General features: G+C 38.7%; 1 protein-coding gene across 2 annotated transcripts in view; it reads left to right on the top strand.

Moving 5' to 3' along the window:
* The window catches only part of mcph1 (microcephalin 1), a 330,444-nt gene that overhangs the window by 50,868 nt on the left and 252,718 nt on the right, over window positions 1-26,858 (top strand). For both annotated transcript variants that reach the window (XM_087978353.1, XM_043679276.2), the window contains exons 9-10: window positions 1,072-2,430; window positions 9,745-9,809. In XM_087978353.1, the coding sequence (XP_087834479.1) occupies window positions 1,072-2,430; window positions 9,745-9,809 (1,424 nt within the window). The remainder of the gene's footprint in view (window positions 1-1,071; window positions 2,431-9,744; window positions 9,810-26,858) is intronic.

Below are 26,858 nucleotides of genomic sequence, written 5' to 3'. Positions count from 1 at the left end.
TATTTGGACTGTCATGTATATTTGGAACTGCATATTTAAGTCTAGTTTGGATAGACTGAGTTCTGTAGGGGTTCTTTATTCTGTTCTTAGTGTTACATTGTGTAATTTTGTGAATTAAACCTGGTAGTCAATCTCGCTAACTTAATCCGGGTGATTTTCACTGTACACTTACTGAAACAAATTGCAAAGTTTTGGTCTGGGCTGCCTGCTTTTGAGTGGTCTAGCTGAGTCTATAATGCATACAAGTATCCAGTTCCCTGGTATCTTTCCCATGTCACAATAAAAATAGAATGTGGCCTCATCTGCTACTATTTTCACCATTAATTACCTCTAGTACCTCAATTTTGTTGTGGTCTGGGTGTCATTTCTAATCTGATGGCGGTACATTGTTAAATACCTCCTTATCTATTTTTGTCCTAACCAATGTCACTGCTTCCTCCACCTTTACTATTATGTAAGTAACTGACTTTTCTACAGCACAAACGAATGCAAAGATCTAACTTAGCCACGCTCTCTGTTTAATAAAAAAAACTCCTTTTGATACAGCTTGTGCATATAGCTATTATTTTAGATCAGCTTGTTTCAGAAGCTTAAGTAAAGATGAACCAGTGTTCAAGATTTGGCATGTTCTGTCTTTATTGTACTGTATAGTTATGGAGGATAAGGAAATTGATTACATGCAATTGTTCTTTTGTGTATGTTATGTAAACTAAGATTACAATTAATTTTAGATGAGTTAGTAAGTTTATGATAGCTTGAATGTGAGTAGCATGTGTGAAATTTAGCCAGTACATAAAATAGGCGCTTTATGGTATTAAAGGACTTGTAAAGATTCAATTGCGTTAGGTGAATCTAGAATCTCTGTTTGGCTACCTCCGCACAAGGTTACTGCCATCAGTTAATTTAACTATATCACCTTGGGTGCATTCGTAATTCATTATAATAATTTTGTTTTCGTAATATCTCTTGTTAAGTTTATACAGTAAAAAGTACAGTAATGCATGTTTTCCTAATTATATTTGTATACTTTTGTAGTGTAACTTAGTGTAATAGAAATATTCTTTTTTACAGAAAATCAAGCAACTGGTTCAGAATATACATCAACTAATGATCCTTGTGGAAGTTTTAGTAATGAAAGTAAATCTCTAGTTTCCATACATGCTTGTGCAGAACAAGTAGACCAACTTTCCACACCTGAATCTTTGGCTGACCGTTTCCATTTGCTGTCAGCTAATTGTGATTTAATCAACAAAACCTCAATGAGGAGAACTAAAAAAACAGTTGCAGCAACAAAATTAGTTTTTCCGAAGGAAAGGAGTTCTTTGGCTTCATCTGATGGCACTGGCACATCAACAAGTTCATGTAATGTGCAAAGGAATAGAAAATATTCTGAAGGAGGATATCTACAGGCTTTGGACCATGCAACGCAGGAACTTAAAGTTTATAATATTATAAGCAAAGCAAATAGAAATTTGCCACCCCCAGGGCAAGTATCCAGCTCTGTTAAAGAAGGTGATATTGCAGAAATGAACTCCATGTTGAATGTACATCATAAAAGTAATATCTCACCTTTGAAGCACAAATATTCCTCTTCAAGTAAAAAAAATCCAACTAGCTCTAAGAAAAATAGTGACTTATGTGAACCCCAGTTTGATCATGTGACACCTACTAGAAATGAATTATTTGAAGCAAGACCTTTTTCAAGCAGATCCCCTTGTGATTACTCCATGTCGGAGGTATATGAGGACTTCTTTTCTCCTGACAATTTGAATGGTCAAAGTAAGTCAAGACTACCATTACGTGTGTTTCCACCTGAATCACCAAGTCCTCCCAAAATAAATTCTGTATGTGTTAAGCAGAAGAGAAAACTACAAGGAACCAATCGGTCAAGTTCTATAGCTAGAACAAAGAGAATGAAGGTTATGACAAATTTCAATGCTTCAGAGCAGCTGAATCCTGGTGTTTGTAATTCGAATGAATCTTTGAATATGATTACAGTAATTGACAATAATAACCCTCATAAACAAAATGATGCACAACATCCAGTAGCTACAAGAATTCATAACCGAAGGAAGTTTTGTATAAAACAACTACTTGAACATTTTCTTGATGAATCAGAGGAATTGCCAAGCAATAAATTGTCTTTGAAGAAAGGATCAGGTTTTCCCAAGGGTAATGGAGAAAGAAAATTTGATTTATTTTCAAATGATTCTCCTCCAACTTATTTTTATGATCATAGGAGCGGAGTAAATCATTCATCAAATTTGCATAATGAAACAAAAAACAACTCTCTAAAGTTTACCGATCAGTTGAATAAGGAGCAAAATGAAATGGAAAAAGTACGACATCACCAAAAGAATGTGTTATCTAAAGAAATCTTAACCACTGGCAATGATATGGAAGATAAGCATCTTAATGAACCCTGCCAAAGTATGTGATTACATTTGATTACATTTTGTAAAAAGCAATCAAATTGTTCCTTATTTATGCTATTATTGTTATCAGGTGGTAAAGTCTGCTTGCCAAATAGTGGAGTATTCTTCAGTCAGACTATAGTCATTTCTATATGATCAAAACCTATTCTTAACTCTAGCCGAAACAGTGGACAATCTACATGTCAATTTTTGCCAACACAAATCTTAGAGTGAAAAGACCTATCATTGTTTGCATGGTCACCCTGAAAAAGAACAAATTATTTTGCTATATATTTATTTTTCCTGTTTTAAAGAAGTCTTTTTAAAAATTATTTAATACTGACAAATTTTAGCTCAACAGTATTACTGATATTTAGTTAAGGTATTAATATACAACTGCACATATTTGAATCCGATAACTGTCTTTATAGTTCCTCTTCATCATTTGTAACTACTTTTCTTATACTCAAGGTTGCTTTTGAAGTAAGTTATGCTTATTTGTAGACTTGCTTTTAAAGGATATTTGGAATACAGCGAAGGAATTTAAGCTTAAAAATCTTTTGTTTTGAAGTACAGTGAACAAACCTCAGCAGTGAATGATCAGCTGATAAAAAAAATTGACAAAGATTTGCATAATTTACAGAAATTAATTCATGCATATAAGCCAAAGCAAAATTTCCATCTGATGTAGTCAGCCAGATCAAACCACAATGTAGTTTTTCCTTGATTAATGTTTCGGTCATATCCCTGTCCTTAACTGCCTGTGAAGTTTTATAACTCTCCCCGTGCTCTGTTCTGTTAAAGTTTCTATGGATAAATCACGGATTTCCAGATAAATGGAAGACATATAGGGGTAAGCTGGACAGATTTTACAAAGGTCCAGCAAAGATTTACACTAAAACACCTGATTTGTTGGCTATTCAAGCTGCTACCAGCAGAGGTCACCGAATAATGTTTCAGATTGAGCACCTCTATTGTTTTACGCTTAAGTCATTCTCAGTTCTGATTATATTGAGAAAACTTTTTAAAAACCAAGTTGAGAAATTGTGTACCTACAAATAGCAACAAAGTTTGGTCTTTTCTCAATTTGAGAATAATATTATTTCACTTGTAATATTTTATTTATATGTACCTCAAAGCAAACAGGGTTTTATTTTACTTGTTTCACCTTATAGTAGTGTTGTAATTTTATATATTGTAAAGAGCAATCTGTTTTATCTTCCATATTTTGCTCGGCCCCATTTGCCCTTTGTTCCTTCACACTGAACTTTTGCTGTCCATTCCATTATCAGCTACCTTTTGCCCTTGGTTTTAATTTGTTTGCTTAGCTAACAATGACAGCATTTATTGGAAAGCCCAAAATTCCCTGAGGGCTGGCAGTCGACTGTAAACTTCTGCCACTGCTGTCCATATGGTGAAGACACAGCCACACTTTAGTTGGTTTGAAAGGTCCAAGATGTTGACCTGATAAAGATGGAATGCTGATATATTTCAAAGTTATATTGGTTAATTTGGAGAAAACCTTGGAGATGGTGCATTCAGTGCTGTTTCTTCTCCCTCTTATTGTATTGTGTGAGATCAGCCTTGGGAATGTAGAAAGATTGCACTATATCGATTTAATAAATTGAGTAAAACCACTTGGAAAATTGTGTGCATGTAAATTATAACTTAAAACACAACTGATGCGCTTGGTATGCAAAGCGCATCACAGATTCCTCAGAATGGGGAGGAACCAAGAAACCAATGTTTGTGGATGACTGATGTTTGAATAATGCTTTGAAAAAGGAAGCGTTGTTTGGTTGATACTCTGCTTTGAATTTAGAATTAATGGATAAAAGAGACCTAAGGGGCAACATTTTCATGCAGAGGGTGGTACATATATGGAATGAGCTGCCAGAGGATGTAGTGGAGGCTGGTACAATTGCAACATTTGAGGCATTTGGATGGGTATATGAATAGGAAGGGTTTGGTGGGATTTGGGCCGGGTGCTGGCAGGTGGGACTAGATTGGGTTGGGATATCTGGTCGGCATGGACAGGTTGGACCGAAGGGTCTGTTTCTATGCTGTACATCTCTATGACTCTGTGACTCCTTGAAGTATTCTTTTGAAGCTGATGTTTAAAAGTCAATGATTCAAAGTTTCAATTGCACGATCAAAAAGACTGGAAATGCAACCAATTTGTTTTATAAGTAGTTGCTGTCAGCTTTTCTTAACACAGTAAGCTATCCAGTATTTCATATTTTCTTGTTTACTTCTCTTATATGTCTGCATTACCGACGCAGAGAGTAGTTTTAACTAGTGCTACTCCAAGCCTTGAGCAAGATAAAGATATTTGGAATTGTTCTTTTGTTTTAAGTACCACTGGGCTGGGGCGGGGAGGGTTTGGGTGATGTAAAAGTTTGTAGAAATGAATTTGCCAACTCCAATCGAATTTAGATTTAAAAACAATGAATCGAAATTTAACAACAATCGAAAGATAATACACCTGTAGGTGGTGCTATAATAGCAATATAATGTCTTTTAATTAATTATGACAAAAGCATACTTGACAGCCCTTCACTGAATTAACAGGTAACCCATGCATCAAATCTTAAACAATGTGGTATAGTCGGTTCTGCTATAGCATGATAGTTCCGTTCTCATACGATCTCGTGTCATAAGAAAATTGCACATTTAAACTAATGGGCTGAAATCGATCTGTAGATCGCTTTGCTATAACGTGCATTTCATTAATACTAATTTGTTGTAATGCATTTGGCGAACTGGAGGCACTGTTTCTAAGTGCAAACTTTTAAAATGTGTATTAGCTATAACGCGATTCCAGCTCCATTAGTTTAAATGGTGCTGCTGTTACGTGATTTTCTTAATCTTGGGACTGCGCAAGAATGGAACTACCACCTTATAGCAATGCTAACTGTAATGCAAATCTGAGAAGTAACATTGTTCAACTTGCCACTGCTTCAGCTCATCTACTGCTGAAATTCTTATCCTGCTGCTTGAATTGAGTATCCCAGCAAACTCTTGCCTGATCTGTCATGTTGTACTTTCAGTAAAAGTCATTCAAAATACTGCTGTCTTGTCCTTATCTGTGCCAAATCCCACTTGCTTATCAGTCCTTGGCTTGTTGTCCTGCATTAACTTCATGTACAAAGTTAAAGATCACACAACACCAGGTTATTGTCCAACAGGTTTAATTGGAAGCACACTAGCTTTCGGAGCGACACTCCTTCATCGGGTAATAGTGGAGGGCTCGATCGTAACACAGAATTTATAGCAAAAATTTACAGTGTGATGTAACTGAAATTATACATTGAAAAATTGATTGTCTGTTAAGCCTTTCATCTGTTAGAATACAGTGATAGTTTCACTTCTTTCATGTGTAAATCGCAAAACCTTTTTTTAAAGTTGCATTCTCTGGTTAGCCGTTAACAATGGTGATAGCTAGACAATATGTTGAAGATGTTAGCCCCCTGTGTTCTCTGTCTATGCCATGATGTTTAGATTGATTCTAATCTAAAAAGTGAGATAACAGAGTTTTACATAAATTCATGCAGTTTTTGAGCTGAGAGTTACATAGAACATAGAGGAATACAGCGCAGTACAGGCCCTTTGGCCCTCGATGTTGCGCCGATCCAAGCCCACCTAACCTACATTAGCCCACTATCCTCCATATGCCTATCCAATGCCCGCTTAAATGCCCATAATGAGGGTGAGTCCACCACTGCTACTGGCAGGGCATTCCATGAACTCACGACTCGCTGAGTAAAGAACCTACCCCTAACATCTGTCCTATACCTACCCCCCCTTAATTTAAAGCTATGCCCCCTTGTAATAGCTGACTCCATACGTGGAAAAAGATTCTCACTGTCGACCCTATCTAAACCCCTAATCATCTTGTACACCTCTATCAAGTCACCCCTAAACCTTCTTTTCTCCAATGAAAACAACCCCAAGTGCCTCAGCCTTTCCTCATACGATCTTTCTACCATACCAGGCAACATCCTGGTAAACCTCCTCTGCACCTGTTCCAGTGCCTCCACATCCTTCCTATAGTATGGCGACCAAAACTGCACACAATACTCCAGATGCGGCCGCACCAGAGTCTTATACAGCTGCAACATGACCTCAGTACTCCGGAACTCAATTCCTCTACCAATAAAAGCCAGTACGCCATATGCCTTCTTCACCGCACTATTTACCTGGGTGGCAACTTTCAAAGATCTGTGTACGTGGACACCAAGATCCCTCTGCTCATCCACACTACCAAGTATCCATCCATTAGCCCAGTACCCCATCTTTTTATTACTCTTACATGAATGCATGCAATTTTTGAGCAAAGTACAATGTAACTCTGCAAGTTACATTGGGGAACACTTCAGTGGTCCAGGACATTCAGCCTCGGACCTCCGGGTGACTATCCTCTAAAGTGGACTTCGGGACAGGCAGCAGAGAAAAGTGGCCGAGCAGAGGCTGATCGCTCAGTTCGGTATCCATACGGAGGGCCTCAACCGGGACCTTGGGTTCATGTCACATTACAGGTGATCACCATTGCATTACACACACACACAGATATTCCTACACACACACACACACTCACATACACACGGACACAGATGCGCACACAGACACCCACACACACCCTTATAGACACAAACTCCCACACTCTCACATGCACCCCCTCACAGACTTAAGACACTCTGCACTCACTACACACACACACACACTTTCTCACACTCTCAACCCCCACCCCAGACAGACAAAGACCCACATGCACACATATATTTTGTGGGGTGAATTTGTATTTGCAGAGTTACATTGTACTTTGCTCAAAAGCTGCATGCATTCATGTAGAACTCTGAGCTCAAAAACTGCATGAATTTATGTAAAACTCTGTTATCTCACTTTTTAGATTAGAATCAATCTAAACATCATGGCATTGACAGAGAACACGGGTCCAACACCTTCAACCTATTGTCTAGCTATCATCATTGTTAACAGGTAATTCGAGAATGCAAGTTTTAAAAAAAATGGTTTTGTGATTTACACATGCAAGAAGTGAAACTATCACTGTGTTCTAACAGTTGAAAGGCTTAACAGACAATCAATTTTTCAATGTATAATTTCAGTTACATCACACTGTAAATTTTTGCTATAAATTCTGTGTTACACTCGAGCCCTCCACTATCACCTGATGAAGGAGCGTCGCTCCTAAAGCTAGTGTGCTTCCAATTAAACCTGTTGGACTATAACCTGGTGTTGTGAGATTTTTAACTTTGTACACCCCAGTCCAACACCGGCATCTCCAAATCATAACTTCATGTGAGCAGCGTCTACCTTTTAGAATTGTCATCTTAATATTGGTATCCCAGGTCTTTTCCCCATTCGCCCAATCACTGTAATTTCCTTTAGTCTCAGAACCCCTGAGTTACTTAACTCCTCTAAATCTGGTCACTTGAGCATACGTGAAAACCTTTGTTCTTTTCCCAAACTTTTGGCAGACTATCCTAATGTTACATTATTTGAATGGATGTCAAATTTGCTTTATAATACTCCTGTGAAATGATTTGAGATGTTCTCCTCTTTAAGGGCGCTATAAATAAAGTGGCTGCTCTTTGACTTGGATTCGTGCTGTGCCACTCATCTTTATGCCTGTATATTTGCTTTAATCTACTTGCTAGCTGCAAAGCTCTTCTCTCTCTCTCGCTCTCTCTCTCTCTCTCGCACTCTCTCTCTCTCTCTGTCCCCTGCAACCCACCCTATATTCAGTATTTCTCTTCACATACTACAGACCACCAAAGCTGCATTAGAATTATTTTACAACATTCTTTCTCCTTTTGTTTTCCTTTTCTACCCTCATTCTCTCTCAATTTCTTCTAATTGCCTTCACCACTTTATTCCCCCACTCGACTGAATGTCTTTTCCTCTGTTTGCTGTATGTTTTCTTTCTTCTCCTGTCCTTTTCTGTGAACTGTCGCATTGCTTCTATTATGGACATCCTTCAACCTGAAAAATTCAAAGTAACCTTGACACATCTAACAGTGACGCAGGGCATCTGTGAAACCTAAAGTGGAAATCAGCATTTCATGTTTGTAGGTCTTAGCATAAGATGGTCCGCTGGATTCCAATCCCTCATTTATTTGTAAAGAAATGATGTTATATACTCATCTTTGATAAAGCTGTTGAAGGTCCTTTCCATCTAAATTAAATTGGCTATCTTAACAATAAATTTTGAATTTGCATTGAAATTTGAATGGATTTGAACTTAAAAAGGTCACAGAACATTTTATCAATGTGTGAAAGAACTTTAACCATTTTGCAGTACAGGGGTCACTGATTTATGAACATGTAGACTTATAAATATTCATATGTGCCAATGCAGTCCCATACAAGGATGTAGTTTTTTAAAAGATCCAACATAAGAAAATTTCCTCTACTTTAAAAACAAGTACTTTATATTGTCCTACATTATGTTCTAAGTTGTGTACATCTCTACTTGCAAATGGACACCAGAATGGAACCTGTTTGGAACCTGGGGACTACCTATAATTTAAAAAAAAAAGAAAGCTGGAGGTACTCAACTGATCTAACAACATCAGTGGAGAGAGAAGCAGTTGATGTTTCAAATCTATGACTTTCATAGCCAAAGGTCAATTCAGATGCTGCCAGATCTGCTGCACATTTCTAGCATTTTTGTTTTTATTTCACATTACCAGCTGTATTTTGTACCCTCTTTACCACACTGGAAAACATCTACTTTTGTTTAGAGGTGTAAATGGCCCTGACCCTCAAAGTTCCTGGCTTCATTCATAATCCCTGTATGGTGTGGTAATTTGTGCAAATAAAACACAATTTGATCTGTCTGAAATATAGTTTCCATATACGTTTAAATTTGCTTTTATAACTGCATATTGGACGTGGTGGGATGGCACAGGGACTCAGTGGTTAGCACTGCTGCCTTACAGCGCCAGGGACTCTGTTTCAATTCTGGACTAGGGTTCAATTCCTGCCTCGGGCAACTGTCTGTGTGGAGTTTTCACATTCTCCCCGTGTCTGCGTGGGTTCCCTCCAGGTGGTCTAGTTTCCTCCCACAATCGAAAAGTGTGCAATTTCATGAATTGGCCATGCTAAATTGCCCATAATGTTCACAAATGTATAGGTTAGGTGCATTAGTCACTGGTAAATATCGGATAATATGGTAAGGCAATGGGTCTGGGTGGGTTATACTTTGGAGGGGTGGTGTGGACTTGTTGGGCCGAAGGGCCTGTTTCCATACTATAGGGATTCTTTGATTCTATACAGGTCTGAATTAAGTGAGGTTGTTCTTTTCCAGGTCATAATAAGTATACAACTGAACTAACACGTACTACAATTGGATGCAAAGGGAAGACTAAAAAGGTTAGTATCTCGCATTTATCTTGATTCCAAACAATTATGTTTGTTTGGCATAAGTGCCAGGACAAGATTTTCCCTGTCCTTTTGGGTTATAGTTCTTTTAAAACTGATGCTGAGCTCACTTTTTATTGCTATTGGCTAACGCTCTCTGGGCATCTTTCAGAATGCGCCAGCATTTTCTGTTGATTAGATCCTCTTGTTGCTAGTACGTGTCCACCAAAATGTCATTGAATCTTTGTGTATAGACAATTTTCAAATGCATTGCTTCACGACCTCTTTATATCTTGCAAAATGTGTCATAATCTAAATGGGAACTTAAAACAATATTATAATAATTCTTCAACAGTGCAATAAGTTTTGCAGTATGTTTCATTTGTTATTGCAATGGTCTCAAGTTAACCCATGTTTCTGCTGATTGTGGGTTGAACATGTGTAGTTTTTATACTTGGATTGTAACAATCTTTGCAACTTTACAAGGATGTTGCCAGTGTTGGAGTGTTTGAGCTATAGGAAGAGTCTGAGTCGGCTGGAACATTTTTCCCCTGTAATTTTGGAGGCTAAGTGGTGACCTTGTCGAGGTTTATAAAATCATGAGGGGCATGGATAGGGTCAATAGCCAAAGTCATTTTCTCAGGGTAGGGGATTCTAAAATTACAGGGCATAGGTTTAAGATGAGAGGGGAAAGATTTAATAGCGGCCTACGAGGCAACGTTTTCATGCAGAGGATGATGCATTCATGGAATGAGCAGCCAGAAGAAGTGGTGGAGGGTGGTACAATTACAACATTTAAAAGGCACCTGGATGGGTATATGAATAGGAAGGATTTACAGGGATATGGGTGAAATGGTGGCAAGTGGGACAAGATTAACTTAGGATAAATGGTCGTCATGGACGAGTTGAAACTGAAGGTTTCCCTGCTGTACAACTCTGACTTTAAATCTTTTATACCAATTTTAAAGTAAAAATTTGAAACAACAACTCCATTATATTTAAGTATCCGTCAGTTTTACTTGTGTTAAACTCTTGATTTGAATCAGTGGTGGCCTTCAAGCAGTGGCATTAATTGTATTGCTAAGTAAATCAAGGAATTTAACTGGGTTAATGAAAATTCATCTGTAAATGTAACAATTGAGCTTGTATCATAGGAGTTGTTCACATAGTTGAGAAGCCAACAGAAACTGTATATCCTGTATTAGTAAATGTAGACTCAGGCATCCAAAGTGTCACTGACTTTGAAGGCCCTCCTATCACCTGGAGTCTACCGAGCAATGTCTTGTTAATTTTCAAGTGACCAACTGTAAATATGCTCTTTGGTAAGTTTTGGGATGATGTTGGCTGCAATAATTAAAACGTGTTAAACATTTCAGCGTGCCTGGATTCTTCTGACTTGCATTGAAGTAACTGAGTAAACTAAAAAGAATTAACAGATAAGGTAAAACTTTATCATTACTGCAGTCTTTTGAGATGGTGAAATTCCAACAGTTCTTCTCTGCACACTAGAGGATTGCGAATATTAAATTCATCAATTTGTGCACAACTCCAAGATTTAGACACCTGGATTATATACTTTGGGAAAAGTGTGCACTTAGCATTGGTCAACCAGAAATTCTACAAATGTGAATTTGTGTGTGACTTGATTTGGAGATGCATGATTTTGAGAGCCCTGGGTTTCCATTTTGCTAATAAACCAAAAAATGTATCAGTGTTTTGTTTTCCTCAATTGAATGGGCTATGTTCTCAGTCTACTCTGTACCTGACCTGAAAGGCCACACGATATCCTTCACCTTTAAACACCATTGAAATTTTGCAGATGCCAAAAAGCATGAAAAAGTATAGAATTCTTTTTCAATAGAATGCAACTAGAAAAATACTTGCAGCTGTGGTAGAGAGCTGTTGGCAAATATTCAGGACTAAAACTCTAATCATTCCACATAGCTTCACAAGCTTCAACTGTAAAGAAGCAATCAATAGCTCACAAGTGGAACCTCCACGAAGGTATCTGCACTCATTACAGCACCATTATAATCATGAAGACCAGCTGAACTGCATGTCGAACATTTGTGAAGGACCAGGATGCCACTTCTACTGTGCATGTAACAAATGAAAGTTGAGTTATTACCCAGTATGAAGAAAATTAGAGAGCATTGTTGATTGTTAAAACTGCAACTGAGAGTAATCCTTTGATGTAAGGAAGCGTAACAAATGAAATTTATTTCTTGCTCAACCTTTAGATGCGCTGAATCTGTGCATCTCTCTAATTCTGCACTTTCTTTCTTCCAATGCCACTTCTTGTTTTAATGGCAAATTTGGATATATAGTTTTCTCCCCTCATCGAAGTGATTAATGTATATAGGGAGTAGTTAAGACACTCCCAGATCCTTGCAGGTAACGTTTTGCCTATTTGACTAATCTGTGCATCATCCAAAGTCTTCTGCCCCTTCTCTCAGCAAGTTATTTTGCCTTTCATTACACAAGCTTCCAATTTTTTTCTGTAATGAGCAGCATTACCGAATACCCTGTTTACTACATCAGTATATACGCTGGTTCATAAGCAATGACCTTATTGCAAATTCATGCTGACTGTATCTGATCAATTGAAAATGGTTGATGTGTCCAGTGACATTGTTCTTAAATGTTGACTCTAGCAGTTTTCTGATAGCAGAATTTGGGCTGTTCTATACTTCACTGAGTTCAGCTTTCTTAATATCTATTTCGTTAACTCTTTTGATATATCGTGCATGATTAGTGTTGACTTATGGGCAACTTTTTATGTACTAGCCTAGGGACAGCTCCGGTCTGTACATAAACATGACTCTGACCCACTCAAAGCCAGTAATTTTAACACCGCGTCCTGCTCATATGCCCACATCTCTCTCCTCAGCATGCTACAGTGTTCCAGTGAATCATCCCGCAAGCTGGAGGAATGACGTCTCATCTTCAGACTCTGCACTTTACAGCCTTATGGACTTAATATTCAGTTCAGCGCCATCAAATTGTGAACCATTTATTCCGTAGCTTGTTATCATATCTTCTCTCTGTGTGTGCACACCCCCATTCCCCCAATCCCAGGGGGACTGTCTGTCCTTTCAAGTCTACAGTAGACATATCATTGTTCTGCCTTTTTCGCATTCCGATCACTTTATCTGAGCTATTAGCATCTTTTCTCCACCAGCAATCTACACTCACTAATATCTCCCCAGACTATAGCATAAACGCTGTCCCCTCCACACTACTACAGCTTTGAAGAGCCATTTAGACTCAACGTTTGCTTGCTCTCTCTGTAGATGCTGTCTGACTTACTGTAATCTCCAGCATATGTTGTTTTCAATACAGATTCCTGCATCTACAGTAATTTGCTCCTAAGTCAAAAGTGTGGTGGAATGCTCCCCACTTGTCTGGATGAATGCAGTTCCAATAACACTCGGGAAGCTTGACACCATCCAAGATAAAGCCGCCTACTTGATTGGCACCATTCAATAGCATTGGTGTGCATCATCTTCAAGATGCACTGCAGAAAATCTCCAAGACTTCTTAGATAGTGCCTTCCAAAGTCATGATCCCACTCCTCTCGAAAGACAAGGACAGTTGATGCATAAGAGCACAACTGAAGTTTCTCTCCAGGCTATTCACCCTCCTGACTTGGAAACATATTACTGTTCCTTCACTGTCACTGGGTCAAAATTCTGTAACTCGAACAACACCTTGGATGTACCGACACAAAATGGATTGCATGGCTCAAGAAGGTACTTGCTTCTATCTCAAGAGCAGCTAGAATAGGCAGTAAGTGCTGATCCAGCCAGCAGAGCCGACCTTTCCTGAATTAATAAAGGAAAAGTATTTCCATATGGTTCGGAGCTGCACAGCACATTCGATGTACCCATTCAGAGTACTGGAAAGACCCACCTAAGGATCTCCTGTTTCTCAAAAATTTATCTCATTATTAGTGATTAACTTTTCAGGAAAACTAGATCAGAACTGAAATTGTTGGATTAGGTCGCTTCTTTGAAAACTAAAGTAATATTGACGGAAAATGACTTTACTGTAATTGCTACCATATGATATTGTGAATTTTTTCTTTTTCCAAATTTTTATACAAAATATTCACACACAATATATGATAAATAATGTTATATTGAATTTGGACATGACACTGAGATTGCGAAGAATGGTCAAAGACTATCCAATTTTTGGTCAACAATCTTATCCCAAAGTTTGGAACATTAACAACTTAGTATGAAGCACTCAACTAAGGCCTGCAAATTTTAGGTGAAAATGTTGAGTTTTATTAACCATTCAATAACTTGCTTGTATCCTTATGAAAAGGGCCAATTTGCAGCAATATGTCTCAGTAACCTTTTTGTGTAGAGTTATCCAGCTGACAAGTTCAATAACATCTGTCTTAATGCTATAAAAAGGTTGGTTAGCAAGAATTTAGAAGCAAGCAGGCATATGTGTGTGGAATGTCTGTCATCTGTTTGTCATGAGGACTAACTTGCTTGAGATTGACTACAAAATCTCTTGTCTTTAGATTAGTGGGGAAATGAAAGGAAGTCCAAATTACATGAGGGTGGCTTTTAAACTGATGCCAACCCACAGCACAATAAAAGCTGAGCCCATTAACTTGTAGAAATAGAAAGATAGTGACAGGAAAATAACAACATTTCAATCAGATGCCAAAAATAATTTAAATTTAATTCATTTTGTTATTGAAATGTCATATTCAAGACTATGTGCAGTTTTATATCTTAGCAAAGATTTGCAAATGTGGTACAGTGTGTTATATGGAAATAAAATTATTTTAAAATCAAGGTATGTTATTGGAAACATGACATTTGGACAAATTCTGCTACTGTGTCTTACAAAAATTAGAAGAAATAGGAGCTGGCAATCCCTCGCGATTGCTCCACTACTCAGTACGACCATGGCTAATCAGATTTGGACTTACCTCTACTTTCCTTCCAGGGTCACTGAATAACCATTGATTTCCTTGTCTAACTCGGCTTTAACCTGGTCTCCACTGTGCCCTACTGAAGAACATTTCAAATTCTGATGGCCCTCAGAAAATAAGTTTCTCCTCATTCTATCCGCAATGGGAGAGTCTGAGTTTCAAAACTTTGCCCTTGTTCTATGTGTCCCAACAAAAGGAAGCATGCTGTCAGCATCTACCCAATCCAGCCTCATGTGACAAGACAACCTCTCAGTCTTTTAAATTTCAATGTGATAGGTCCAACCTGCTTCATATTTCCTCATAAGATAATCCCTTCATCCTAGGAATCAGGTGAATAAAGCTTCAATAAAGTGCTTCCAATGAAATTATGCTGCCATCCCCCCTATCCTCCACCCCATGAAGTGATCAAAACTGCAAAGTTTTTGATTTCTATACTTTTTGGTTCTCTCTCTTCCTTACTGCTCCCCTACACCCCCAATTCTCCAATCCCCTCTGCATTTTGTAAATGCTCATAATTTTCCCTTTGCTTATGTTTTCATACATGTACACTGCTGGTATAATAGTGATCATTGTACTCTTATGCTTCTTTCATTTTTTTGGTTTACAGACTCTAATATGCCACTGAATTTTACATTAAATTTTATATACTTTTGAAATTGTTTTGGGGCATTAAATTGCTCAAAATCCTCTGACACTTTAGTCTCTGCAATTGTTATGCTGATCACTGAATCTTTGACCGCTCTCTTTCAATGCCATGTAAAGTCAGGATTCTCTGACCGTGATCATTATTGCAACGGCATGCTTAAGAACATTTGAGGTGTTTTGGATAAATGGCACTTGACATACAACTGGATGCAGGAGAAGGTCAATAAGTTGGAGAGTACAGTGTGACCAGATTTGGCATTGATGGAAAAGAGGAAATGTGGGGAAGGAGGCATCACATGATTTTGGTTTAGTGACAGTGTGATTTCTCGCGATCTGGTGCTGCCTAGTCTCTTTCATCTTCACCTCAAGTGCGCACCCTTAACTTTGGAAGATAGTAGAGACATCAAGGTTATTGAAAGATTTGGTGTGCACATTTATAATATGTTTTATGGGAGCCTTAAGAAATTAATATGCTAAAGATTCCCAAGTCAATTTAGCTAGATTACGACAGAAGCTGTACAAGGCGCAGTGTTGGAGGGTGTCATTGGTTGTGACTGAATCAATCTAAAATAATATTAGAGATGGTTCGAAGGATCTGATTGATCAGCTAGATAAATGAGAGAGGAGCTGTCTTTGGGGTTTGACTGTGTGTCAATCATGTGATTGTACATCTATGATTTCAAGATGTGATGAACCTAAGAAGCTGTACAACATTTGAATAAATGATCCTGGGATTATTGCTGTGGGAACAGTGACCTGCACAGTTTAGATTTGTTCACATCAATTGTGGTGTCTGAGCTTACATTCTTCACAATGTGCCTTGTGCTGTGACACAGGTTGTAAGTATCTGTTTGGATCTCCAGTAATCATTTTGACTTCTATTGACTTCTGTTTAGTTTGAGCTGAGATTCAGGATGCTTCTAAACTTTCATTTTTCACTCTCATACATTCAATATAAGCAAATGTATCATGTTCTCAAGAGTATTAACATTGCGCTGATCCACTGTGTTAACACTCTGAGAACATGAGATATGCACTTGTAAAGAATTGCATATCTCTTCTAGAGTCAAGAATAAAGAAAATTTTACAGCCCAGGAACAGGCCCTTCGGCCCTCCAAACCTGAGCCGATCCAAATCTACTGTCTAACCCTGTCACCCAATTTCTAAGCATGTGTGTCCCTCTGCTCCCCACCTACTCGTGCATCTGTCCAGATGCATCTTAAACGAATCTACTGTGCTTGCCTCTACCACCTCTGCTGGCAACGCATTCCACACACCTACCACCCTCTGTTTAAAGTACTTGCCGCGTGTATCCCCCTTAAACTTTTCACCTCTCACCTCTCACTGTGTTAACAGATTTTGTGCTGCATATGGTACATTAATTCACATTATGTAGATAATGGCCCAAGTTACTCTTTATAAAGCCAGGGAATGTATTGTTTTATAGCCCATTGTTCAACTGTTCAAGAAAGGATGAGAAATAAATAGTAATAATCATTTTCAGCTTTTTAAACAAAAGTTTGTTTATGTAATACCTTTCCCAAAACATTTTAGTCTTGCAGTGTAATTTTTATTTGTTCTTGGGAATTGAATATTGCTGAAAGCACTGGTTTTATTGCTCATAACTAAAAGTCATTGAGAAAATTGTACAGAACTGTCAACCTTCAACTGCTGCAGTTCATTTGCACACAATCTAGTTTGGAAGAGTTTCAGGATTTTGACCAGTGGCCATGAAGACTAATATCGTTCTGAGTCAGAAGGATGAGGGATTTATAAAGGAACTTGTAAGTTTTTGTGCTTCTGCTCCTCTTGTCTTTTTAAGTGCTAGTGGTTGCATGGTTGGAAATTACTGTCTAATAAGCCTTTGCAAGTTTTTGCAGTGCATCTTGTAACTGGTACACACTGCTGCCTTGTGCAGGTGAAGGGGATTAATATTAAAGTAATGGATTGGATGCAAGCCAAGTGTTGGTGTAACTGCACTCATGCAGGCAAGTGCAAAGTATTCCATCACACTTGTGACTTGTGCCTTTTTAGTTAGTCAAAGCCTGAATGCTATCCAGGTCCTCTTGCATATAGGCATGGACTGCTTTCTTTGTGACTTCAGCAATTGCATTTCAGCTTTTGAGGTTATCGACCTCTCATTTTCATTTACCTTGGGATGAGATTGTCCCCCATTTTACCTATATTCACAGGTAAGTAGCCAGCTTCTGTCCTATGGTGCTTCAACTGGATGAGGTATTGTCCCCTCTGTCTGCTGGCTTGGGAACTTTCTCTGTCTCTATTTAAATCCTAACAGCAAGTGTTTGCCAGCTAGACCTTTGGTTCACCCCTTGTTCCTTTTAAATTCTATGGGCTTTGCCCTGGCCTCTATCATCTTTAATGACCTGTTTATGGCCCCTAGCCTGTTAGTGTTGTATCATGAACCCTTTTACCTCATAGACTTTCTCCTGACTTATGTAAAGTCGTCTGACTTTCGTTTCATTTGCCCTTTCACTCCTGTGGGATTTTTTAGACAGTCAACTTTCTTCTGCTCATTAGAATTTTGCTGTTCACTTCTGTTTCCCTAGTCTCCATGGACTGCTTTTGACCCTCTAGACACAGTAGCTGGTATCCTGCTAAGTCATACTTCAATAGATTTACCCCCTTATATTTGTCAGATTGGAAAAAATCACACTATTTCTGTACTGATGACCAGCTTAGTGTGGTGATTTTTTTGTCTTTGTTGAATCCTTAAGCATGCGTGTAGCCCTTCCAACAAACACTGGGGTGACACAGTGGCTGAGCGTTAGCATTGCTGCCTCATGGTGACAGGAATGTGGGTTCGATTCCAGCCTTTGGCGACTGTGCAAACTCCACACAGACATTCTCCCTGCGTCTACATGCGTTTCTTCCGGGTGCTCCAGTTTCCTCCTATACTCCAAAGATATGCAGCTTAGGTGAATTGGCCGTAGTATTTAGTGTTTAAGTTAGGTGCATTAGTCAGGGGTAAATATAAGGGAATGGGTCTGGGTGGGTTACTCTTTGGAGAGTCTGTGTGGACTTGTAGGGATGCTATGAATTCTATGACAAGTGAACAAAGACTTTGTCAAAGACTTAATTATCAGGAGTATCTTAAAGGAAGCCAGAGAGGTGGAGCAGTTTAAGAATGGAATTTGAGAGATATGACAGCTGAAGCTGTGGTTGAATGAATAAAGTTAGGGCTTTGAAAAAGGCCAGATGTGGAGGATAGCAGAGATCCTAGGGATTGTGACGCTGGAAGATAATACAGGCAATGAAATGTGATCAGGTCATGGAGATACCATGATGAGAATTGAAAAATTGAAGCAGTGCCTAGATCAGCAGGCAGATGTCCAGGGATGTGTCCGTTAAGTGCATTAGGCATGGGTAAGTGTAGGGGAATGGATCTGGGTGGGTTACTCTTCAGAGGGTCATTGTAGACTTGTTGGGCCCAAGGGCCTGTTTGCATGCTATAGGGATTCTATGATTCATATGACTGATTGACAATGGTGTTTCCTCTGCTTTTATATGGCTTGTCAGTAACCTTAGTTACCATCAGTTTTTGAAGCACATCGTGTCTCAAGGATTGCTATTATCCTCTTGGAGCTTCTAGTACAAAAGGATTTCTTGTCCTTTTGTGCAAGAATTCCTGATGGGTATTCTGTCCTATGCTCACTCCCTTCAGCCTGGCTTTGGTATCTTAGGATCAGACACTTCCATATGTAATGCGCACACATGCGGTCTACCTTTTTAACACTATTTATAAAATCTGGGATTCATCTACCCTGTCTTCTATGTTCGCTCAAGTCCTTGTAATCTACCTCCTCATTTCTTGCATGAAGGTAGAAGTTACTAAATACAAATTTGTTTCAGTTTTAAGTCTGTTTTAATGCATAGTCCTCATCCATGTTGGCTGTGGCTCTTAACTATTAAGCTCATTTCTTTCATATAAGTTTCAAGGATGTATATGAGGCAGTTTCTTAACTCTTCTCACAATAACGTTTCTCTTCACCCTCTGAATTCGAGAACTTGACCAATGAATGTTGATTCAAAATCCTGACTGCACCAATTAAAAGAAAGTTAGAGGTTTCCAGGACTACTCTTCCCCTTAGAACAGCAGCTTTGTTTGCTCAGAGCTGGCAGAACTCTTGGTAGGTGGTTTGGAATGAACCACGTGGACATTTTTGACTTGCTGAACTTGAATTACTAGAGTTCAGGACTCTAATGGCCATTTCATCTGAGTGCCAATGTTTTTCAAATGCGGTGAAAATTTTGGGAATGTTAGGAATTTGAAGTTTGCCTCTGGGCTAAGGATATTCTAGGTACGACTAGATGAAGTCACATTGTCCCTAGCTGCTTTCATCTCTCTTGGTTCAATATTCACTTGCGCTAGTAATTATTGCTTGAGATTTTCTAGCTAAGTCTAATCTTTTCTAGTTCAGTTTTTGAAAATCATAAAATTAATTTGAAGTAAAGAAAATGATATGCCCGTACGGGACATAATGCACTTTTTAAAAATAATTAGAAATTACCTTTGATATTTTCACAAAATTACACATTTTCCTATTAAACTATTTCCAGGTTAAAGGTTATCATTGCCTGGGTAAACTTTCCACATAGCAGAGTTACATGTGTGAGATACTTGAATATCTTAGCTAAGGTCAAAAAAGACACCTAATTTTGGAGTGCAAGTTTTCTGTACTTAAGTGGCCATGTTGCCAGAGTCCGTAACTTTCATTGTATCCAGTATCCTCAGCCATTTTCTGAAATCACAAGTGAATCAATTTGTCTGAAGACTGGCACCTTTGCTGGTGCTCAGCAGAAAGCCAAGATGCATCATCCACTTAACTGTTCTGTTTAAATATGGTAGCAAATGCTTCACTCTTCTCCTTACACTGACATATTTTGCAGCAGCCTCTTCCAATTAGTCATTTGGTTAGCCACAATAACTTAGAGTTAGCTGTGACAGGACTGCAGGATTGCTTCCCTCTGTCTATAATATGCCTGTTCTGCTTTTTGGTATTATGAACCTAGATGATGGTTCATATCTTTATTATTTTTGTGACCAAAGTAATCTTTTCCTAAAATGTTTGCATGCAATGTTGAAATACTTGTTTAAACCATAAAACAAAAGGTTATTAAGTACAGAAATTAAAATAAACAAGAGGTTATTCACTTAAGACACAGATTGAAAAATTTTCGAACATGGAGTAGAAAGAACTCCCATATACTGTTCAAAAACAAATTTACTGCAGAAACTCAACAAGTCTGGCAGCATTGTGGAGTGAGAGCAGAGTTGACATTTTGGATCCAGTGAGCTTCCTCCAGAGTTTCTCCAGTAATTTTTATTCTTGTTTTGGATTTCCACCGTGTTAAGGATCCTTGGTAGCTCCCTACTGACTTTGTAGTAATGTACAAAACATGACATCCAATTTTCATGCAGCACCGTTCCATAAACAGCAGCACTGCAGCCTATCACAACCATGGGTGAAAACACTAATACACTGTACTTGAATCATCTTAGTCATTCATACTAAAAGTGTCGTTTGTTCTTAAAGAAGATGGCAACAGAGATGAAAGGACTAAGTGTAAATTCAGAGATTAGTTAGCAAGAATTCTGTGAAGGACAGATGAAATGTAACACCTAAAAGTGTCAAACTTCACACTAACCAGACTGAGTCCTTTTGTGACTACAAAGTTAACAAGGGAGTGATGACCCCCTTTTCACCAGCACACCACCCCGTGCAGATAATATCCCAAACTGCAGACATTTTCTTTTTACCTTTTGAGCAATCTACTACTGGGTAAAATTGTGACACAGTCTTCTTTTTAAAATATTTTTGAGAAATGTTTTCTTTACAAAATTATAAAAATATAACTATCTAAAATTATAACAACAATTACATTGAACTAATAATTACCCTACTCTACAAAACAAATCAAAACATATACTCACTACAAATCAATAAATAAGTAAGTAAATAACACCACTCAGCACAACCACACCTTTGGGAGCATTAATGATTGCACCCATATTTATTCTTCCTCTCAGGACACAAGGCTCACTAAACCTAATCATCATGGCTAAACAAAGGCCCTAATTAAAATGGCAGACAAATCTGCTTCCAGGTAATTCAAAAAGGGCTGCCATGTCTTATAAAAAAGTTCTGTTTTATAGTGCACCATGTTTGTGAGGCAATCCAAAAGGATGTGTTCCATAATTAACTTGCACCACCCCAACAGGACCGGAGGGTTCTCAGGTACCCAGCTGATCAGAATGTTTTTCTTCGCACAATAAGTGAGAATATTAAATGGCCTTTTCTCAGGTGCATCTAAGGAAGATAAATTCGGCAAACTCAAGAGGAAAGAGACCAGGATTACCTTAACTTCAGTCTCCAGGACCCTCTCTTTTACTCCTGCCACAGTGCTCCAGTACTATGGAGCTTGTGGCATGACCACAAACAATGAGAGAGAGTACCTATGCTTGGATGTAAGTTTGCTCGCTGAGCTGGAAGGTTCATTTTCCGACATTTCATCACCATACTAGGTAACATCATCAGTGAGCCTCTGGTGTGTGGTGGTCAGAGACACGCACAAGAATTCCTAGAAGCATGGCATTCCAACCAGAACTTTATTAACAAACGCATTGACTTGGACCCCATCTACCACACTCTGAGAAAAAGAACAGGAAATGACATCACCAACTCAAGAAAACCTAAACCCAAACAGAAAGTGGGTCAGAACACCAGTGCTTCACCAGAGGCTCGCTGATGATGTTACCTAATATGGTTATGAAATGTCTGAAAACAAACCTTCAAGCTCAGCAAGCAAACTTAATGCAGAACATCAACCTGAACTACAAATCTTCTCAAAACCTGCTAGTACCTATGCTTATTTTGCACTTGGGACACATTGGTGATGCACCATTTTTGAATTTCGCAAGACAATCTGGAACCAATTGAATCCTATGAAGAACCTTTTAATTGCATGGCATGTGTTCTGTTACAGATCGAGATCTTTCTCACGTTCTCCCAAATGGCCTCCCATGTCTCTGAGGGGATCTCCACTCCCAACTCTTGCTCCCAGACTTCACGTAGTCACTCAATATCATTCGATTCAATGCACCCCAGTAGGTGGTAGAGTACACTAATGGAGAGAGTGCTTGTGGCATGAAGCACTCTTTTCTCTGTGTCAGACCGACAGGGGTTGGTCAAAAGCCTAGACTTTTTTTGGATAAAGTCCCTAACCTGAAAGAACGAAAATGGTCTCTGCTAGGCAATCCATACTTGCAGCTCCTTTGGTTCAAGGACATCATAATCTTCCCCTTAAACAGGAGACTCCCCTAGTTGTCCAAAGTTTGAATCCAGGGTACATCATCCCTGGCCGGGATCCCGGGGTCTTCTCTTGAGAATGAGAGAGATGTTAGCCTCTCTCTGGGATGGCAGGAGGCAGTCATGACCATACGAATAGTTGTACATGTCCAACACCGGCCCTGACAATATATTTATAGATTCTTTATGGAATTCACTTGGGAGACAATCAGGGTCAGGCGCCTTCCCACTTTGGAGCTGTTTTATTGCCTCCAGTATCTCTTGCACTGTCAAGTGGGCATTAAGAAGACACCCCTGTTCTGAGGTCAAACCTGAAATGTCCAGGTTCTTAAAGACTCCATCTTAGCCCACCTGTCCTCACAGCATTCCGACTGGTATAGTTCAGAGTAAAATCTCTGAAATGCTGCATTGATCTTTTTATAGTCACATGTAGGAATACCAATGCCTTCTCTGATTGATGTAATGGATTGGGGGGCACTTTTTTTTCTTGCCCAGATTTGCCAAGTGTTTGCCTGATCCATCGCCATGCTCAAATAGCTTTTGCTTTGTGAAAGAGAGTTCCCCCTTTGCTGTCTGTCTGAGCATGGAGTTCAAAGTAACCTGGAGAGCTGTTACTCACTGCAATTTAATCACAGCTGACCTATTAAAATATGCTGTCTCAACTGCCTTCAACTGTGCCTCAAGCAGACGCTGCTGCTCTCCCTTCTGTCGCTTCTGACTGGCTGAATAAGACATAATTATCTCCCTAGCGTAGACCTTAGCTGTCTCCCAGAGTATAGGCTGATTACTAGCTGTATCTGAATTGATAGCCAAAAACACTTTAAACTCACTTGAGAAGTACTCGATAAGCTTACTGTCCTTGAAAATAAAAGGTTCCATTCGCCAATGCCATCAATCTGTTCCATTGCCCTTAATCTTAACCTCCAAATACACTGCCACATGATCGGAAATGGCTATGTTTCCAATTTTGGAGGACATCATCGAATCCAGAAAAAAAACGAGAGAGCTAACAAAGTCAATCCGAGAATGACACTTTTGTGGATTAGAGAAAAAGGTGAAGTCACTACCCATAGGGTGGGGACATCTCCAAACGTCCACCAGCCCCAATTCCACACAGACGTCAATCCGTTGCTTAGATTGCGGGGACTTTCGGGCATTCTCTCCACTGTGCAGTCCACGAGGTGATTAAAATCTCCCCCTATGATAGTGTGTCACGTTCCAAGGGTAATCAATTTAAAAAGGAATTTGAGGCTTTGTGCCAGGGAACAGTAAACATTTAGAATGCCATACTGTTCACCATGTATTAAAGCTTTAAGGATTACGAACCGCCCATATTCATCTTTGATTCGATCTAATAACTTAAGTGGGAGATTCTTCTAGACAAGTATGCCCACTTCCCTGCTCTTAGTGTTAAAGGATGAAAAGAACACCCAACAAACCCACCTTGCTGTAACATTAGATGCTCCTTATCATCAAGATGGGTTTCTTGCAACAGGGCATTATCAACCTTCTTCCTGAGACTCGAAAGTACTTTTTTCTCTTCACTGGTGAGTGACTCCCCTTAATATTCCAGGTGCGCCATGTAAGGAGACACTTAGCCATATCGCTCTATAACAAACCTTGCACCCCCGAGAGGAAGAACCCTACTCATGACATGCCGAGTGTAAATAAATGGAGACTCATGGAGCCTAGAAAATACACAAACTAAAGCTACATTACCAAAACTTTCAAAAACTAGATCTTCTAGAAACCAACTAACAAATCTAATTACAACATACATAAAACACTTGATAGGAGATTCTTTTCCCCCCCTCCCACACACATACATACATACACGCGTGCGTGCACACACACACACAGTGCTTACACGACCCGATACATCTCCATAATTCCTCCTAGCTTGAGCCACACCCCAAACTCAGGCGAAGGATAAAAGAAAAATAGGTATTATAAACAAAAGAAATTGAAAATGTGCATTTCACCCATTCCCACCCATACATTGACCTCAATTATCATTGGGAAAAAATCCAACAACGCTTTCTGTAATAAAATAATAAAGTAAATGGAGAAGTGCATGAGATAGAGAAAAATAAAATAAACAAAGAAGAAAAGAGAACCATTATTGTCCATTTTCTTATGACCATCTGGTCTATTTCAAAATGTTTAGAAATTTCTCCACTTTTTCTGATGAGCCAAATACATGCATGGACTCTTCGTGGTTAAAGCGAAGTACCGCCGAGTACCATATGGAATATTGAATAATCCGATCCCTCAGCCTCTTCTTCACCTCATCAAAGGACTTCCTCTTGCGGATCATGGCACAGAAAAGTCCTGAAAAAAACAATCTTTGATCCTTTGTAAATCAGGGCCAGTGGATCCTTCCACAGTGCTCTGGAAGCTACCATGACCTTTCATTTATCTGTGTAGGAATGGAATCGCACTCGGACTGGGCAGGGGCGCTGATCCGATCTGGGCCTGTGCACTGCCACCTGTTGAGCTCTGTCAATTTGCACCTGGCCTCCTAGCCCAGACATTGTGGCAGCCATTCCTCGAAAAAATTGGCAGGCTGCTTGCCTTCCTCTCGCTCTGACAGCTCAACCACCTGGATGTTCTTTCTTCAACTTTAATTTTCAAGGTCATCGACCTGCTCTACTAAGGCCCATACGTACTTCTCCAGAGCCTGGATTCGTCCTGCCGAGGACTCAGCTGTGGTCCTTGATGTTGTGGTCTGCCGTTTGACCTCCTCCGCTCGTCTCCACTGTAACTTTTTTATCTAGACTTAAAAGCAAATTATATATTAGTTTTACTTTGCAGATGTTTTTCCAATATTCGTTGCATACTTAGTAAATTACTACTCTTTTTAAAAGAAATTTGGTGTTAAAGTTGAAAAATAATTCCTCGTGCATGTTAATGCAAACATTTGATAGAGCAGCACTGCAAAACTATTAGCAGGCTGCTATGACCAAAAATACATTTAGTCAAATTTGTATAATCCTAAAGTAGTGACCTAAATTAATTGACTCAAATATAAAATGGTATTGTAATCATTCTGATTTAAAGCTGTACCACTTCATTTTTTTTCTATAAAAGTGAACAATGCCCTTAGAATTCCAGGTACCCCCTAGGAAATGCATTGTGTCTTTCAGGTGAAGATTACATGAAGATATTCACCTAAGGCTTCAAGGCACATAGATAATTTACCCCAATATCTTAATATTTTATCATCCTTGAAAAGTTTCCCATCCACGAAACTGTAGGTAATAGAAACCATTTGTATTTTTCACTTTTTTTTTGATTTGCAATTTGATTCAAATGTATTGGATTTATGTTTTGGATTTCTTTTTTGCTTAAAGAGAGATTTTGGAAAGCACAACAACTTGATCACCTAAAAATAACTATGGAAAATTATGTGGAAATTTACCAGGATCATAATTATTTACAAAGTGTTTGTAGTTGACCAGTATGTCTGACAAATTAGAGTAATTTATGATATTTATGAACCTTCTACATGTATTGTTTTAGCCTAAAGCATGTCACCATCCTTTAATTTTGAAGGTGATACAAGTGACCAAAGTAACAAAATTGTTTTAGTAAAAACATCAAGGTTAATAATGGCCTAGACTATCTGTGTAATCATGAAGAGTACAAACAATTTCCTGGTCTCTGACAGTTCCAGCAACTCTTCCAATCTAGTTCAAATTTGTACCCCTGTTTTATATATGAAGGTATTCTCAGTTGCACAGATTTTTCAATGGACAATGCAACAAAGTGTCTTCATAGTGAGAAAACCAACTTAAAACAACATGCTGCTGACAAAGCTTGAGCTGTTTTTCACAAAAAATATTCAACTTTCTGAGAGGTCTTCAGAATCATAGCTCTAACTATGGTGAGAAATAAAATTAACATTTCAGATATTAACCTTTTCTGTTTTTACTTCCACAACCTTGTTACCTATTTATGGATAATAGGGCTCACTGACCAGACCACCATGGGATCAAAAGTTGCAAAGGCTGGAAGTTTGGTATAAATTAAGAACACCAACCTAGATCTAGGGTTAAATTGAAATCATCTCAGAGGGAAAATGACTGATGAAAGCTGTGTCATTATTGAAACATGATTGTGGTAGTAGAA

Source organism: Chiloscyllium plagiosum, unplaced genomic scaffold (genome assembly GCF_037043375.1).
Source record: "Chiloscyllium plagiosum isolate Xiang-an unplaced genomic scaffold, Cpla_swu_hap1 HiC_scaffold_3, whole genome shotgun sequence".
Lineage (NCBI taxonomy): Eukaryota > Metazoa > Chordata > Chondrichthyes > Orectolobiformes > Hemiscylliidae > Chiloscyllium > Chiloscyllium plagiosum.
Note: the sequence above shows the minus strand (reverse complement) of the source record. Positions and strands in the feature narration are given on the sequence as shown.